Genomic DNA, 18,361 nt, shown 5'->3' on the forward strand with positions numbered 1-18,361 from the left:
GAAATACATTTTCAGCTTTTCAAGTTCAGTTTCATAATTTATGTGGCAGATGTGCAAGGCAAACTGCACAGAAAGAGATAAGCCAAGAAAAACATCCTGATGGCCACAAATGAATTACAACTTGTGGGAGGAAGGAACTATAAAGCTATTTCCTGTGCCTTACAACTTCTAATCACAAAAGACGACCAAGTAAACAAAATAGCCCCAAATCCACCACACACACTGTCAAAAAGAACAGTGACTTTAAAAATTAAGTTGCAGCCTGTTAGAGAATACAGATCTCTCACTTACAGAAACCAACACTGCACCTTACTGAAGTCTTCCCTTTCAAAGTTTCGCCATCTCAGAAGTTCCCAAATGCAGAATGCCATATCCTAAATGGTTTTGTAATCTCTTGCTACAGCTGAATTATTTTTTGCAGATGTTGGAAACATGAGAACATGGCAGTTTTAAAGCATATTTGTGCAAGGAACAAACACTTCCTCCCCCACTTGATTTAAGACTGATTTCACCTCTCCTACTGCAGATTCCCTGCAGTATGTCAGTGTTAATACTTTCATACTCTTATATAAAACAATTCCTTGTGGTTCAGCCACAGATACATGGCTGCTTTATGTATCTTATTATGTGGTAGTAAATAACTTCTCAAACTCATCAAGAATTTTGCCATGTTGATAACATTGATTGTGAGTTTGTATCACCTCTATACAAAGTGTACCTTCATTTAAAGTTCAGACCCATTTCTTTATTTCCCCATTTTTAATGGGAAATTTTCATTCCAAACACTCACCCTCACATTCTTCAGTTACCATCCTGTAAACTTTACCCATTATAGACTACCTTCCCTTCAAATGAATATTTCTGCAGTTCCATTTTTGAAGGCTTAATAGTGTTGTCATTTTATTATACTTAATACAAAAAACATTATTTAAAAGGTAACTCACAAAAATAAATGCGACGCTCCAGCAAGAAGAGTGAATCAAAATATTTCCTTTTAATGTACATAATAAGAGCACCATAATACTATTTCCACTGTTTTTCAGTATTAGTTTTTAGGTCACATTTTTGCTGAAATTGGAGGACAATTACACACAAAGCATTCTTGTGACAAATCCGATTAAACTTAAACATGAAAACAATTTCACAAACAAGTGGGAAAAAAGCTGCCATTGAGGCCACACTTGACACGTTGGTGGGACAGTGACACACTGAACAGTAAGTCTGGTTTTGATCCAGACATAAAAACCATGCTGCTACTGCCCTGTGCAGGTTTTCAGTCTCCTTGCCTCTTGTGAGCTTCCATCTGGCACATCAGATTAGAGTCACTGCTTTGCAGCTCCTATTCCTGTGGATTTAATCTCTTTCAAAGTTCAACACGCTATGGTCACACAACAGCAGCTGTATAGTCCAAAAAGAAATGGACACATGAAATTTGTGTAACCTTTTGTAACTGCAAAACTAAAGAGACTTCCAGATGCATGCTGTGACTCAATTTACTATTGCTCAATCCTCACACTTATTTTGCTACTCTGCTCCTTACACTTCAGGTTTTTTCTTCTGTAACAAACAAGCTGCAACAATTTTAACTTTTTTTTTAGACTTAAGTACCTCTCGTTACAGAATTCACATTGCACTTCAACCTTCAAGAATCAGCAAATGCAATCACAAATTTTCCACCACGTGATTTATCTTTAATTTTTCCCTATTTGTGATCCAGTCAGGTAACATGACTCCTACTGGAAACAAAGGTTTAATCAAGTAGGACAGAGTGTAAGTGAAATCTAATAAAAAAACCCACTTCTGTAGAATGCTTTTTATATAAATAAAATATTAACACAAAAGTGTCAATCCCAGTAAACCCTGTTAGACAATTACAATATAAAACGAAAATTTAAATACATTATTTTGGGGAAAGAGACACTGAGGCACTTCTACCCATAGCTTACACCCTCCAATCAACTGTGTTTCTTTGGGCTTCATAGAATTCATATAACTTTGAGTGTAACTTTCCCTGAAGATAAAAAGCTGGTTTCATATATAAAGCTGTTCACAAGGTGTGATCTAAGTCCTCCTCCAAAAGAGTAGCAAGTGCTACTTCCTTCCTTTTATGCACACAGAATTGAGACACGCATTCAAGCCCACACCTCAAGTAATTTAAGAAATCTTCAACAGATAAAGAGACTCACAAGTGCTCCCAGTCACTGAGTTTTCAGGGTTAGGGCATAATATTTTGATGCTGAGAGAAAAATATTTACAAGAAGGATAAGGTTCTATCCTTTCAAAACAACAAACAAAAGGGGTAAAAGTTTTCAGAAAACAAGGAAGTTGTACCTACGCTCAGTGTGAGGCACTAGTGAGCTCTGAAGCTGTGCAACTTCAACTCACTCATGTACCTGAGACTTCCTATTTCTGACCACAAAAAATTTAGAGTAACCTTGAATGGAGGCAGAAGATAGGGAGGAGAAAGAAAAAAACCAAACCACCAACTTCACAGTAAAAATAATACTAACAGTAGGTACGACACTCCACACCCTCCCAAATGTTCTGTAGTGACCTCTGTAAACTTGAGGAAGTACCTCAAGCTTTCAGAATTTCAGAAGATGTGGCACTGGTGATTTAAGATGATCCCCAAAAGGTACCACTGCTTTGATAAGCCCCACTCACCCTCTAAAGCACCTGCAGTTCTGTGCTCTTTGTAGCACACTCCCTCACTACTCGTGGGAAATGTGCTCACCAAAAACTTCATACGAGTTTTCTGACACCATGAAGATCCTGTACAAGTTCTAAGCTCACAGTAATGCACCAAGTGGCCAAGGAAACCTCCTGATGCCATATATGCTTGAAGTGTATTAGCTGAATAGTTACAGGTAAGAGATTTTACTTGGAAAAGCAGGAACATTGCACAGGAGACAGTGCACCTCTGAACAGCACAGATCCATTCAGTGACACTAATCACAATTAATTCTAAATAATCCAAACTTTCCCTACTCAAAGAACTGTTTCAATTATTAGTCAGTTGACAGAGTTTTTGGTGAGGACAGAAGAATGAACATGCAGTTATATGGAGTTTAGTATTGCCAAAAACCAACACCCCAACATTAATGGGCCATGCTTAATGATCCTCGTAGTTTCAGCTATCCCTTCATTGCAAGCTGAGTGCCATTAAAACATTGCCCTAATTCCAGATTTGTTACAAATTAAGCATTACTCTAAACACATGCTTGCTGTTCCACCAGGGAGGGCTGAAAAAAATTTAAACAATGCAAGCACTGAAGCTTTTAACACACAATCCGATCACTCTCTGCTGCCGTATCACCACTTTGGCACCATGACATCCCAGGCACCCCTGTACTTTGCAATATCAATTGCCTTCTGTGATCATTTTTGAGGAATAAACCTGAGTACAGGTAACTCCTCTAAGCCAACAGTAAGCACCTATTACAAGCTCTTCTCTGATCAGATTCAGGGGCAAAGTACAGTAACATGAACAGGTCAGTCTGGAGTCCCACTCTGGAAGTGTTGCCTCCAGAGGTTCAATTCCCACCAGCTCCTCTCCCTGGCCCTTCAGGCTGCAGGCAGCCAGGGTCAGACAACAGCACCCCAACATAAATCACACACACTGAACATACCAAATCTTCTACAGCACAAGCTGCTCCCTATCCCCAGCACCCAGACTGCCTGCAAAGGGCTTGCAGCTTCCTCCTGCCTTTAACTACACAGCCATGACTCCGTACAGCTCCCCATTCCACCTGTGGGGTAGCAAAGTATTACAACACATTACTTAGGAAAGCCTGGGACACGTATCTCATCAACACAAGCATGGTCCAAGTAGCAGGTGAAGCAACTAAACCAGAAAACCTTCAACTGCACTTTTAATATGGCCTTGTGCCCTGAAAAATATCCTAAGGCTGAGGCAGAAGCTGAACTGCACTCCTGAGCAGGAAAAAGGAAGAGGAAACAACAGCTTATACAAAATAATCAAATTGCAGGTTCATAAGCCGTTGTTTTCCTTCATTTATGCAAATGTCCTGCAATGGAATTGCTAAGCAGGAGGTATTCAGGAGTCAGATCACTACCTTTATCCTGGCTATGATAAAGTGAAGTGCATTATCATTTACTAAGCCTATTTCTAAGCTTACAGGAATTAATTCTACAGTTGCTGTTTGCAAAAAGACCCAAAATGCACCACCACAACATCAGATTCAGACATTTTATTTCTGGAAAATAATCAAAATAAAACCAGAAAATGAATATCGATGTCACTACAGAGAAGTTGATTTCAAAAGATGCCCATTAAATTGTGAAAAGATTAAAGGCAAGTATGCAGTGATAATTCTGCAGAATAAGCTGGGAGCATCCAAGATTTTACAGGTAGAGAACAAATACAGTCCTCTTCCTGAATTTGCTCTGTCCTCAGGACTTTAGTCCTGAACTGCCAGCTCCTAGGAATAGCACAATTATTTAGTTTTCCAACAGTAAGTTAAAAAAACCCAAACACTCAAACAAAAAACCCCAAATACTTTCCTACTTCAGATCCTTCATCTGTTAATAAACCTGAATTACCACATTTCTTCTCTGCCACAAATTTATCCAAGAATAAAATGCAGTCACCATAATCCTAAATAGACTAAAATTGCTTAATACCAATTGTCTTTAGTCATTCTGCTTTCCAGGGAGGTAGGTTACAACCTTGCAGCTTTTCTGTTGCTGTATTAAGCAGCTGGACAAAGAAATTTTGGTTAATAGTTAATGACAGGGTCCTTCCAGAGCTATTCAGAGCTGAGTATCTGAAAACGGGCATGAGCAGTAAGAACACACAGTTCGGAATAAGTATTGCAACAGCAACGTCATATTAATGTTATTTCATTAAAATTTTTAGGTTGGTATCTCACATTAACTAAAAAGCTTGGCAAACAAAACACCACAAGCTCATAAACATGCACTTTGACTGAAAGCAAGTGTTCTTTTGTGAAATGAATCTGGTCAATTACAGACAAATTAACTTTCACGTTTCCAAGCCATGTTTATTTGTGGAGGATAATGATGTTTCCTCTCCTTTCATAGGTATCCCTTTGCTAAACTGGTTTCTCCAGGAGATCAAGTAACTCGTGTCCTAAAAAGGTAACAGGAGCTGTTCCGTTTGCCTCAGAGACCCAGTTTCTGGTTCCTGACCACACAGAGATGGTAATTTCAAATGACGCTGTGTATTTGCAACAAACAAATTTCACAACGCTTCAACATGGGCACTATTTATTTATTTACTCACTAATGGTAAGATCACTGGATTTTTCTGAGCTAATGTCTGCAGCAACAGGAGTTACAGTTACTGTGTAATTAACAAAAAAACAACACTGGCAGTCTAAAGGCTGAGGCTGCACTTGCCAATTAGGAGTCTATTAGCACTATGTTTTCAAGCTGTCTCAAGAAATGCAATCATCTGTTTGGTAGCAAGGAAAGCTAGAACACTGTGATACAAGTTAACTTATTTAGACAATTAATACCTCTGAACAGAGAGTTTCCCCCCCACACTTCACATGATCATATAGAGAAACAGTTTAAATAATTCAGTAATTGTCAAAACAAGGAATAATTTAAAGTGACAGCAATCTTTAAGATATCAGCTCTATTTGTAGATGTAAGTAACCAAGACTAATTTATTTTTCAGAAGATGCATTCACCTACTGCAACTCAAATAAAATTATCTAAGGTTATCAAAAGGCTTCTTCTCTTCACATCCCAAATGGTCTTAGAGAACCTTTCAATTGAGTAGTTTGGCAGGATGCAAAACACACACCTCCAAAAAATCACACAGGGAGGTATTTGTTTACTAAGTATAAAGTAATGTCTTGAGAGGAAGCACTGAGCACAGTCTGCAACCCACATTAGGATGATTCTAAACAGCTTGACAGGATGGGGAGAGTAACCACCAAGAAACATATTTATTGCTCTGACTCAGAACGGAGTAGAGAAAAAAAAACCTCCCTAACAAACTCCCAATAGGTCTCATTATTATTACAACAGATTAAAAAAATGCAGGCCAGTCTCATTAAATAAGTTGAATATACACTAATACTTCTAATTGAATCCCAAATGAACCAGTTAATATCTATTAAGCATGCAGTCAATATTGAACTGGTCAGGACAGGACACACCCTTTGGATGAGGGGAGGAAAAAGTTCAACAACTTTGAGGTGGTTTCCTTATAACCCATAAACAGACCCTGACAACATTGGTGTCATGGTAGTTTCATTCCTAGTGGCAAACCTAGCACCTCTAGAAAGATTTAATCTATTTAAAGTAACAGTCTACACAGAATACCCACTTCTCCACTCTGATATAACTCAAATATACACCAACAGTATTTCTACTACAATAAGCTGCTGAAACTGAACTGAAAGCTTCTCATGTGAAGATCTGTTGGATCCTGAGATCAATTTGAACCTGAATCATTCCAAGTAGCCCCACACAAGTCACAAAACTGTATTTCTGTTTATATCCTTTCTCAGAAGTTTGTGACCCAAGAGTGGAACCAGAATATTGATGCTTACCCTCCCCATCACAACAGTGATACAAACAGAAAGGTTAGCATGGGACCTTCAAGTTGTGATATATGATAGGAAAACAAACAAATTTAAACTTGCACCTAACAAACATATGCAAACAAACAGTACGGTTTTAAATAAAAATATGTAGAAAGGTCTTATCATGGAAAAAGGCTCCACAGCCAACCTTCCTGTCCCTTCCCCATCACCACAAGTGTTTGTGATGCCGTGAGCAGCTGTTTGCAAAACGTGGCCAAAACAGTTATGAACCATAAAACCATTATGGGGCCTTTTTTAGCTGTTATCAGCAAGAGAGCACAACCAAATACTGAACCACACACCAGCAGCACAAGGAAGGCAAAGACAGGGAATGGCCAGGTAAAAAAATGAGTTAGTTTTCTATTAGTAGAAAAATAATCTTAGAGTTCTTCAAGCTGCTTAGGAAATCACATGCTAAGGGTGTATTGCTCTCAACTTGTACTTTGCCCCCAGCCACTTATTCTTGCCCAAACACCATTCCTTCCTTTATGCCAGTACAAATATTTGTGTGACGATGGAGTTAACTATACCAGGGAACCAATCCAGTGGAGAACTAAATTGGCAAAAACAACTGGTTAGTCAGAGATTCTCTCATCAAGCAGAAAGTCTGTAAGTGCCAGCAAAAGGGAGAGAAGTGTGCAGGCTGTGGCAGACAGGAGGCTGTGAAACCTCTTTCACCATCAGCCTACGCTGACACCGACTGTGAAACTACAAACTCTGATTTCATGGCTTGGGTTATGTTTTCTTATTGGTGAAAGTGCTGACTGTGTTTGAGATTTCAGGGCAACTACAAGGGGAGATTTAACCCTGTGTCAAATGTCCTCCACTTATGTGAGAACTTTAGGGTCCCTCTCCTCTCCTTTCCCATCTCAACACGGCTTCCTCAAATGTGCAACACAATTGTATGGCAAAGTTTTGGGAACTACTAACTCAAACTCAGATAATCTAAAAAGTCCTTTTGGGAGAGAAAGAGCTTCCAGTTGGGTCTGTTCCTCTTTCCAATTTCTCACACAACCCAAACACCATCACTACACAGGACACAATGCAAGAATAAGTCATGAATACTCTTTCTAACTGGTACTGAAAAAATACTCAAGAGCACTCAGAGCATCACAGCCTATAGAGCTTTCTGAAAAGAAGTAAGGTACCAACTTATAACAATTTCACATGACCTTGTCTTGGAGTATCTTTTAAAAAAATGAGTACATCCCAGTTAGAATCAGATCTTGTTTCACAGAGGCAAAACAGGAGGACCATTTCATTCTGAAGAATTCTGCTCTTCTACCCAACTGCTCTTTCTAAAGAGGCTACCAAGCATCGTTCCAAGTTTTAGCAGTGTAACAAACAGCTCTTCAACAACTGCTCTTTCTAAAGTGGCTACCAAGCATCATTCAAGTTTTAGCAGTGTAACAAACAGCTCTTCATTCCAAATAGAACAGGTAAATAAAGCTCCTGCTCCAAACTGAAACACAACAGCATCTGTCAATCCTTGTTTAACTGGGTCCATATTTGACCTGTGTCAATAAGATCCAGATCACTACAAGGACCTGGAAAAAGACCAACTGCAAATCTGACTACTTTATTCACTTGGTACATTTGCTACTAATTCTGCTTTTCATTATCTTGCCCTACATTAGTTTTGCCTTATAAACACAAAAAATTGAAATAAACATTTAAATAAAGTCTGTGAAACTGCCAACTTTTAACAAAATGTTATGCTGTTGCACATCATTATATCAGTTAAAAAAAAAACTATTAAAGGGAACAGCTCTTCTCAAGGAGTTTCAATTTCCTGCCCTTCTTCTCTAAATACCACCTCAGTTTAAGTTCAGAGCACGCAGTGGTAATTTGGAAGCTGAAGTTCCCCATCAAGAACATGCCAGCAAAGTATTTGAAACATACTTGAAGCAACAGGTCAACAGGCCAGTCACACTCTGTATGTTGGAGACGAGTTCAAATTGGAATTCTTGTATTACGACTTTGGACAAGCTGTACTCACACTTCAGAATAAATCAGTGAAAGATATTCCAAAAGTTTCAGAATGAAGCACACAGCTCTCAATCATTACATTTTTCTTCTTCATCCTGTGAAGCAATGCTTCACTCATTCTCCAATGCTCATCTTTGCTTTTAGAAATAAACATAATTTTCATTTAAATACAGAAATTCATTTAACGCTCGAGATGAATGGAGACAAATATAAAAGAATTGGATCAGCATTTTAAGATTGTATTTTAGGCCTGCAACACTTAGAGTTGCACACTGAAATAGCAAAGCTTGAGGAGAGAAAGCAGTAGTGTGTCCCATGCTACAGAAGTAATTATACCTTGTATATGAAAAAATTACACAAATCAGCTAATATTCTGTAATACACTAACTGGCAACACAACCAAGAGGAATTAGCATAGGAATAAGTTAAACACCTTGATCCTTTTGACCACAGCTGCACACAGTGATGTAGGTAAGGCTCTTATCCTTGACCAGTTTCATGCAGGAGCCCAGTCCTACTTGGCAAGGACACACAAAGCTCTGCTTTAGAGACCATTTCAAGCACACAGAAGTGTCACACATATATCACTTAGATTCCTTGGAAATACATAAAGCCAACACCTGAGCTAGCCTTACACAACATAATACATACTATTGTCAGCTACCACAGGGTGTAAAATGGCAATAACACATTTGAAAGAGCACTAACAAAAGCACCACTTGCAGTGCGCTGATGAAACTGCGTGCTTGGCCACAACTACCTAATGCTAACTCTTAATAAATCCATCGGCTTGTCATATTTGCCTGTTTGATGGATTACTCCACCAGCTGAATATTCAAACAAGAGAACACTGTACCTATGTATGTGAGATAACAGAGCATAATACTTTCACAGATGCTTATCTCCCACACTCAATTACATGGCCCAAAGACTTGAACCCTTTTTCTTCTTTATTAATACCAGCAACTTTCTGGAAGTCTTTTAAGGGAAGGAGGAAAGCCTGACGAAGTAACTTGCTGTTACAAGTACTTGGCAGACACAGCCATGCCTGGCTGCAGAGCCAAATGCTACGTTCAAATCCAGTCCTCCTCTGTATTGCCAAGACTTTCTTCTCTCTCTCAGCTCTCTGGTAACCAGGCAAAGGACAAACCTTTCCAGGGCTAAAGATCATCATCATCACCTGGCTTGTAATAGTAATACAAAATGCTGGTTTTAAAGCAGTTATCAGCAGGACACCTCTTTAGCAGCAATAGGAGAAGAACTCATGCAGTGAGGGTTAACTAACTGTCCCTTACATAAAACTGTGGAAGTGTTCACTGCCCTGAAGATCTTGCTTATGTAAACCAAAATAAATCTTAAATATAGAGAAAAGTAAATGATCCTGGGACTGAAGCAAAGGAGTTTACAGGAGATTCAGATAGCAATGGACAAATGTTAGACAGTCATTTACCCTTCTGCTGGATATATTTTATGATGGATCATTTACAATAATACCTGCTATTACTGAATGAGCAAACAGCATTTCATTAAAGAGCTCAGTAGTCTGGGTGGACAAATCCATGAACCACAACAAAATCGCCTGTAAAGAACAATTACAGGCACATAAAAAAGAGAAAGTAGTTAGGCTAGAGGATTGAAAACCCCTAGCTAAGGGTACACAGGATCCTGCCTATTTGTGGGCAAACATGAGCATTCCAAAAGCAGAGAGCAATCAAAAGTCAACTGTAAGGTCTGTAATTGTAGGGTAAATGACTGGGGTGCGTTTATCACATTAATATCCTGCAGACATAGCATGAGGTAGCAGACAGCAACAGGAGACTGGGAGTCAACAAAGGCAGATTTTTAACTGTTACCAGCACAATGAGACTTGGTTTAATTGACAGAATTATCTTACTACCTTCCCTCATCTGTGACCTGGGAGTGAAGCGCAGGGTGTCATTACATGCAATGACAATAGAAGCAGTAATTCACACTATTTTACCAATAATTTACCCTCCTCTTTACAGATTGTACAATTAGAAACACTAAAGAAAACATGCTGTTTATCAACCAGAACTTCTCCCCTACCTAGTTCTATTGGAGCTCATGACAACAGCTCCTTTAATGCTTCCTTTTCCCCAAACACTAAAAATCCTTCCTCTTTGCACAGATGTAGCATCAGAATAAACAATAGAGGACCCAAGTGCCTACATCTAAAATAAACCTTAAGGTGTTATAATGCTTCCTTATTACAATCAATTCTAAACAAGACTATTTGCACTCCATTTAAAAAGAAATTAAACTATTATATACTGGCCTATTCATCAAGCTTGTGAAGTGTATGGAAACAGCTCTGCAACACTTCACCTCCCACTCTGTAACACAAGGGAGTGCAAGCACGTTCCTGCTGGGCCACGAGAAAGGTGTGGCTAAGAGCAGTACTAGCAAAGCAGGGCTCAGTTAGGTGGACAAAACTCAACTGGAAGGAGCATGGAACAAAACAGGGGCATGGCAACTGTCATATTCCTATTATTAGCAAGAAATTCACAGGCTCTCTCCTTTAACTTTCAAGTAAAAGTAAGTGACAACTACCTCACTCACCTGGACTAATGAACATCTGGATCATACTGTCCTAACTACATTCAGATCTGTCACTTTCATCCCTTTTTTTATGAAACTGTTTCTTTTCCTTCGATGTGTGGAAATTTGCTTAAAAGGAGCTCTCTCACATTAAGGTCATGCATGCAGAAGATCACAAAAGCTAAGAATGGCAATGGAATCTTAAAGAAAGCGGCTGTAAGGTCTCACCACACTGTTACATAGGCAGCAACCTGATCTCAATGGGTCCAAAGGTTTTCCAGCCAGCCTGCTGCATGTCCTACAAGTCTGTGACAGAAATCAGGCAGCAGAAATGTTAACCTGACATATTAAGAGGGAAGATATTGCAATGAGGAGTTCAGCTGGCCTTGCTACATATACACACACAAACACCATTTTCTGCTTTGAGCTGAACCTCCTCGTGCAGATTAACAACATACAGGAAGCTTTCAGTAAAATAAGAATCAGCAGTTTCTGTTTCAAGAAGAGGAAATTCAACAGATCTAAACAGAGATGATGGCCTGGCTTTTAAACTTGGCCACTAGGCCAAGCTGATACCTCCAAGTTTCTGAGAAGTTAAAACCTGTTTTAACAGGACTTAATATTCCTTGGTGTTTGTTTTGTTTTTTTAAGCCATGGGGTTTTCTTTGTAGAACTCTCCTAGAAATCTCACAGGGAACACAAAGCACAACATGTACATGTCCAGTAGGACTTAAAAGTGAAGTTACCAAATTGCATAACACTCTGTATTTACACAGCCAGGACTCTTGAACTCACTCTCAGAGACTACAGCTTGTGCCAGTTCTGTTATCCAGTGAGGAGAAACTTGGTTAAGGTCCTTGGTGATGGGATTATCAAAGTACTGATACACCTATAGCAATAAAAATATGACTTTCCTTGTGTAAGCTGCTTCTACACAATAGCAGGCAGGCTGCAGATCCTTAGTCTCCTGCAGCTCACAAGCAGTAAATGCAACACTTGGCCTCAAGTTTCATCACAACTGCAGGATTGTTTCCGAGCAGGCAAGGGGTAACCTGAACTCTGCCAGGGGTGCCACAATATCTGGGACTGCTCTCACCAGAGCATCCAGAGACAAAGCTGCAGATCCCCTGCTGCAGCAGAGCAGTGGGAGGGAGGGAGACCAGACTCCTTCTCACCTGCCAAATGTTCCTGCAGCTCACACTCCCACCAGCAGCTCCAGTGTGTGACATGTGCCTCTGTGCTCTGTCACAGCAACTGGCCACCTCCTGCCTGGAATGCTGAGGCAACACAGCTACACTGCAGCGCTCAGCTAAGCCTGTGACAAAAGAGAATTGAACAAGAAATCTCTGACATTGCCTCAGGAGTGACTCAGAACTGCCACCTGACTCACCAACTTTGCACCAAGCACCACCCTGGCCCTGAGCCATCAGAAACCTCTGCCATTTAAACAGTGTTCGCTGTCCTGGAGCCAGCGAGCTGAGCACAGAGGGCTGCATTTATTTTCCAACTGTTTCGTTTACTTTCCAAATTCAGTTTTGAATTACTGGGGAAAAAGAACCCATACAAGTGAACACAAAGGTGAAAAGCTGCCTTCTTAAGTTAATTTATTCACATAATAATATGAAATAGAATTTACTCCAGAAGGAATAAGAGTATGTAGACCTGCACCTTCTAAACTAACCAGAAATTCAACAGAAATTCAATACAATTTCACACACTTTAAGAACTCTTGAACACACTGCAGTACCCATTAAGGAATTGAAGGGTGGAAGAATTTTGACAGTTATTTTGAAATTGCAAGAATAAACCTCATGACAAACAGATTTTACTAGGTACATACAGGTTTTATTATAATTATTTGATTTAAACTGCAACCTTGTTTAAAATGCCCAGCCAGAAACAAGGTATTACTGTTCAGTCAAACCCAATCAAGGTAGTTACTTAATATTTAAAGGAGGGAGTTGCATTAGTAATGAAAAGCAGAGAAGTTAACAAAGAGCAGAACAAGACACAGAACAAAAGGATTCCACCACATCCTAGAACACTAAATCTAATACTCTACCACAGAGTCTTCCTCCTAAACTTCAAATACAACAGGACTACCACTCAGTATCTAAATAACTGTTTCATGCACAACAGGATGCAGATCCATACTTTGGAGCTACTAGAAAATGCTACCATAAAAATAAGAGGTGCTTGTGAAGAGAATTACAAAGCAGAATTTACCTGATTAACTTCATTGCCCAATTCCATCCACACCAAAGAAATACAGAGACCAAATACTTAAAAAATACTAAATATAAATTTGAATTTCTCATACGTTGTATTTTGCAGTTAACTTATTTTTTGGTTCTAAGACTTTGATGAATGTTTACAGGTTACAATTTTTACCTGGGTTTTAGCATTTAAAGTAACTCACAGCTGTTTATCATCACTTACAGAACCTTCACACACCAAAGCATCTGAGAATTGTGTAAGAAAAAGTCCCTCATGTTGAAATAGCTGACCTAACCAAGCTCTCAGCCACTGAAGCACAAATAAGGATAAAAAAATAAACCCCAGATGAGTAAATTGAAACTCTAAGATAAGTATCAGCTGACTATGGAACCAAGATGCAGAGCTCTAAACCACTATCAAAGCTATCAAGGAAAATTTCAAGCTATTTGCACATTTTCCAAATCCTCATATAATCATATTCCCTTTTTAAGGAAAGAAGGGCAGTTTCTTGCTAAAGTTCAGTAGGCTGCTGCCACAGCATCAGCTGTTATTTATGAGGCAGATTATATCATTTAGCTTCCTCTGCAGAGAATTTTGTAAGTCATGGCCTTAAGACAGAAGACATTATGACAAATCTGCACCACACACAATGGGACTATTGATCCTGATGTCTCTAAATACTATTTACTCTGCAGGCTCCACCTTCCTCCTGCCCCTCCTCCACTTATTTTTAATAAACAATCTGCTTTATTTGGATAATGTTATTTCCAGAAAACTGAAGTTTATTTAAAAAAAAACGTTGGAAATGTTCACTTCTTGCACCTGTTCTGGAAATAGAATGTCTTTTTCAAATCTGGAATTAGTATGTCTTTTGCAATTCAGATTTTGATGTAGTGTTGGACTTATATTCTTAAAAATAAACATTTTAAAACCAGTGTCATTATAATGCTACAGTGATCATTAATCCTACAGACAAAAAAAAGTACCTAAGTAAAACTTAGGAAAAACTTTATTTCCCTGAAAGGTCCTGGAACTCAAGTCAGGGTTGTACTCCTAAATACCTCATCTGTCACATTATTAAAACTACTTTACCCCGGGCTGACTTTGTATACAAGAAGCTGTAAAAAGTAAATAACTTCCTCAGGACAAGACTTAATCACAGTGGTTTTTGAATGTCATCCAAATCTTGGCCTAGAAAAGTCTCAGTCTAGTACAAAGCACTTTGAGCAAAACAGTTGATTATCATGAATAAGCTGACACTTCACTTTGCCATTTTTAAGCCTATACATCACACAGGCCTTTTTAAAAGCTGTTTGGAGAAACAAAAATTTTAAAAAAAAGTTTAAAGCAGAACCTCAGTTTTGAAAGACTTCTGACTTGTAAGGGCAGGTACAACTGTTTGTCATTAATATCATTTGGTATATATATGACATACCAATCTACAGACCTTCAGCCACTTAGCATTCCACAACTCATAGAACACAGAATGGCTTGGATTGGAAAGTAACTTTAGGGAGCATCTAGGCCAACCCCCTGCCATGAGCAGGGACATCTTAACCCACAGAATTACTGGGGTTGGAAGGGAGCTCTGGAGACCATCCAGTCCAACCCCCTGCTAAAGCAGGTACACCTGGAGCAGGTTGCACAGGATCACATCCAGCCAGGTTTGGAAGATCTCCAGAGGAGACTCCACAACCTCTCTGCACAGGCTGTTCCAGTGCTCTGTCACCCTGAAAGTAAAGAAGCTTTTCCTCATATTCACACAGAACTTCTGTGTTTCAGTTTGTGCCCACTGTCTCTTGTCCCATCATTGGGCACCACTGGAAAGAGTGATGGAGAAGTGCTCCAAGCTTTCCCCTATAGGCCTTTTATTTGAGGAGGCAAAACAACCTTTCCTAAGTTCTTCACCATACCAAATTTTTCTCATGCCAAAAATGAAGGAGTGGCTGACACATGCAATAATAAAGTCATGCTCTCCATCTGCAACACAATGATCACGCTAACCAAGTCCATAGACAAGTATTCAGTGGGAGGAGGCTCTATTCAAGGAAACAAACCTGTAAATATCTGAGCTATTTAAATGTGCAAGGGGTGGGAACGGGCATCTCGGCCCTCTACCCTCTGAACGGCCGGGGCTGTGAGTCAATGGCAAGCCAACCTGTCCTTAGGAAGGAGGGAAAGCCTTTAAAGAGCATGTGGTGAATTGGGAAGCTCTCTGAAAACGTGCAGGCGATTCCTTACCCCACTCCTGCTTTGAGAGACTTCTCTGCTCCTCCTCAGGGGCCTAAGGGCCCCTCTGGGAGCCAATCCAGCAGAGACAGATTCCAAGGGCTCCTACACCAAACCGGGCACACACAGACGGGGACCCTGGCTCAGGAAAGGGCACCCGAAGCTGAAGTGATGATCGCCAAGAGCTGGAAGGGCCCAGATGCTCCCGAAAGGGGCGGGAAAGTGGCCAGCCATAATGGAAAGGCCACAGACTACCTGAAAATCAACCCCTGCCTGCCTGCAGCCCCGGAGGGACCACAAGGCCACGCCGGGAGGACGCTCAGGGGCGACCCCGGGCAGTCACCGGGGGACAGGGACGGGAGCAGGGAGAGACAACGGGGCAGGGGTCAGCCGGGCACAGAGGGGGTGTGAGGCCGCCACCTCGGCAGGGGAGGGGCCGCGGCCATGTTGGGGGGGGCGGGGGGAACGCGGGCCCGGCTGAGGGGCCACGGCCGAGCCGCCCCCGGCCCCCCGCGCGCGTCCCGCCGTACTCACGCCTTGTCCACCAGCTCCCGCACTTTCCACATGTTCAGCATGGAGCCGACCTCCCGGAGACCCGCCCGGTCTCGCTCCCTCCGCCGCCGGCCCCAGGAGGCCCCGCTCGCCGCGCTCCGGCCGCCGCCGCCTCCGCCGAGCAAGGGACGCGGCGCCGCTCCCGGAAATGAAGGGTCGGGTGGCCGCGCGGGTTGCAGGGAAATGGAGTCTCGGGGAGGGAGGGACAGGGTGCGGAGCCTCGCGAGAGCTGCCGGGAGTGGTAGTTCGCGGCTGTGCGCGAGGGGTCTGCCGGGAGCCGGCGTGAGGCGGGCCGGGCTGGGGTGAAACTCGCCGGGGTGAAACTCGCCAGGGTGAAACTGACCGGGGTGCAATTCACGGGGGGTGAAATTCACCGGTATGGGGTGAGGCTTCGTCGGCGGTATCCTGAGGGCTGAACGGGCGCTCTCACACGGCGGGGGCACCGAGAGGTTGTGCCCGTCTGGGGGGCACGGACGGCCCGGCTCAAACCCGCCCTCAAAGCTCCCTCACACCCCTGCAGCATGCAGCCTGCATCCGCAGCCCGGCGAGGCACAGGATGGAAAAAGGCTGTGAAATAGTTAGTTAAAGTCAAAACACTGGCGTAAATCCCGTAATGGACCAGAATGTGGTTTTATACTCGGCTTTCAGGGCGAGGAATTCGTTTCAGAGCAGCATTCTGCCCTTATGGCCGTCCATCGTGGTGTACGCTCTGGAGCGAATTGCCGCTGGAATTTCCAGATCCCCAAAACCCAGATTTTGGAAAGAAGGGGCTGGAAAAGCAGAGGGGAGGGTGCAGCATGTGGGCTGCCCCACCGAGGCACTGCACAGGCAGGAACCTTGTCTGCACTTCTGGAGAAAGACCTGATTGACAAAACCCAGGGAACAGTCACCCACACAAAAGCTGCCTCAGGTGAATATTGGCTGTTTTAACACGCTTGCCAACAGGCAAGACTATCTTCAAATATATTAATTACAATGAAAACAGCGAAGTCATCAAAGTGAGTTTACAATCAGGATTGTCAGTTTCGTTACATACATTTATTTTCTTGAAAGTTGTATTTAATATGAGCTTTAAATGACCCAGTTTCATTCTGGTTGTAAGTTTTTGTTTGTGTGTTTGTGTCATAAATATTTTGCCAAAAGACCATATACACCTGCAAACTTTTATCCAAATACAAATGCAAAATATTTTTATTTTAGTTCTTCCATCACAGCTGGCAAAACAAAGCATGAGAAAGAGCAGTTGCAAAGGCACTTGCTGTTCTAATAAATCACTTCTTTTAAAAGTTAGTGGTTCTCTGAACTTGTCAGGAAAGCTAAACAGCTCAACTCCTGCCTGTTTTCTGACATCCCACTGTATCTTTTCACACAGACAATTTCATGGCTTCTGTCTCCTGAACATGTCCATGAAATCTATTTGAATATAAGAACTTCCTGAACAGATCATCAAATCCAGCATCCTCTTCCTAACAGCAGTATTAGAGGTTCATTAATGTAATGGATGCATCAGTCCTCAGGTACATCTTTCAAATTTTCATTTTTCTGTGGCTTAGGGACTCAGTTCTGAAGTATTCATACTAAAACTTTCCCTTTAGGAGCACTGGATGGACTTCTGTTTTATGGATTTAACTGATTGCTTTTTGAGCAATTGATCATTGATCTGATTGATCTTTTTTTTAGATTGCCACTACACCTCGTGGCAATGAATTCAGTGTTCCAACTGCCACATGACAAAATAGTTCCTTTTGTGTGTTTTAAATTGTCTGCTTTATAGCATTACCAGTTCAAGTAGTGTGAGAATTAGTACATAACAATTCCCTAGCACTCTTTTCCTCATCAGTTGCAAATTTAGAAATCTGTGGATTTCTTACTGCACTGTTTTTTACTGCCCAAGACTTACAATGTACTTAATTTCTGCAAAAGGCTATGACCAGCCTAGAGATGTTTTATGACTTTTATTCTCAGTTTTCATAAGAGTTCTTAACAGTGTTTTCATTTTTGAGTGCTACTGAACCCTGAGGTGATATTTTAACCTGCAGCACAATACCTGTGGTGGCTGTGGCTGGTGTGTGACTGAGCTTAGCACCGCTTTTGCTGCTCCACAAATGTGAGGCATGTGGCCATTGAGGACTGGGAAGAGGAAGATGCTAAATTTCATCCTGGCAAAGCAAGCTGGGTGAGGACTCTTGCTGTTTAATAGCAGCCTTTTGGTTTTTTCTGTAAGTACACTGACA

The 18,361-nt window shown here is 41.3% G+C and overlaps 1 protein-coding gene across 1 annotated transcript in view; it reads right to left on the reverse strand.

Annotated features, from left to right (window-relative positions):
- Nucleotides 1–16,264, reverse strand: part of CLINT1 (clathrin interactor 1) — a 46,410-nt gene extending 30,146 nt beyond the window's left edge. The window contains exon 1 of the mRNA XM_041481980.1: nucleotides 16,110–16,264. Within this exon, the coding sequence (XP_041337914.1) occupies nucleotides 16,110–16,150 (41 nt within the window). The 5' untranslated portion in view covers nucleotides 16,151–16,264. The remainder of the gene's footprint in view (nucleotides 1–16,109) is intronic.
- Between the last annotated feature and the right edge of the window lie 2,097 nt (nucleotides 16,265–18,361).

This window comes from Pyrgilauda ruficollis, unplaced genomic scaffold (assembly GCF_017590135.1).
Source record: "Pyrgilauda ruficollis isolate IOZ18807 unplaced genomic scaffold, ASM1759013v1 scaffold57, whole genome shotgun sequence".
NCBI lineage: Eukaryota > Metazoa > Chordata > Aves > Passeriformes > Passeridae > Pyrgilauda > Pyrgilauda ruficollis.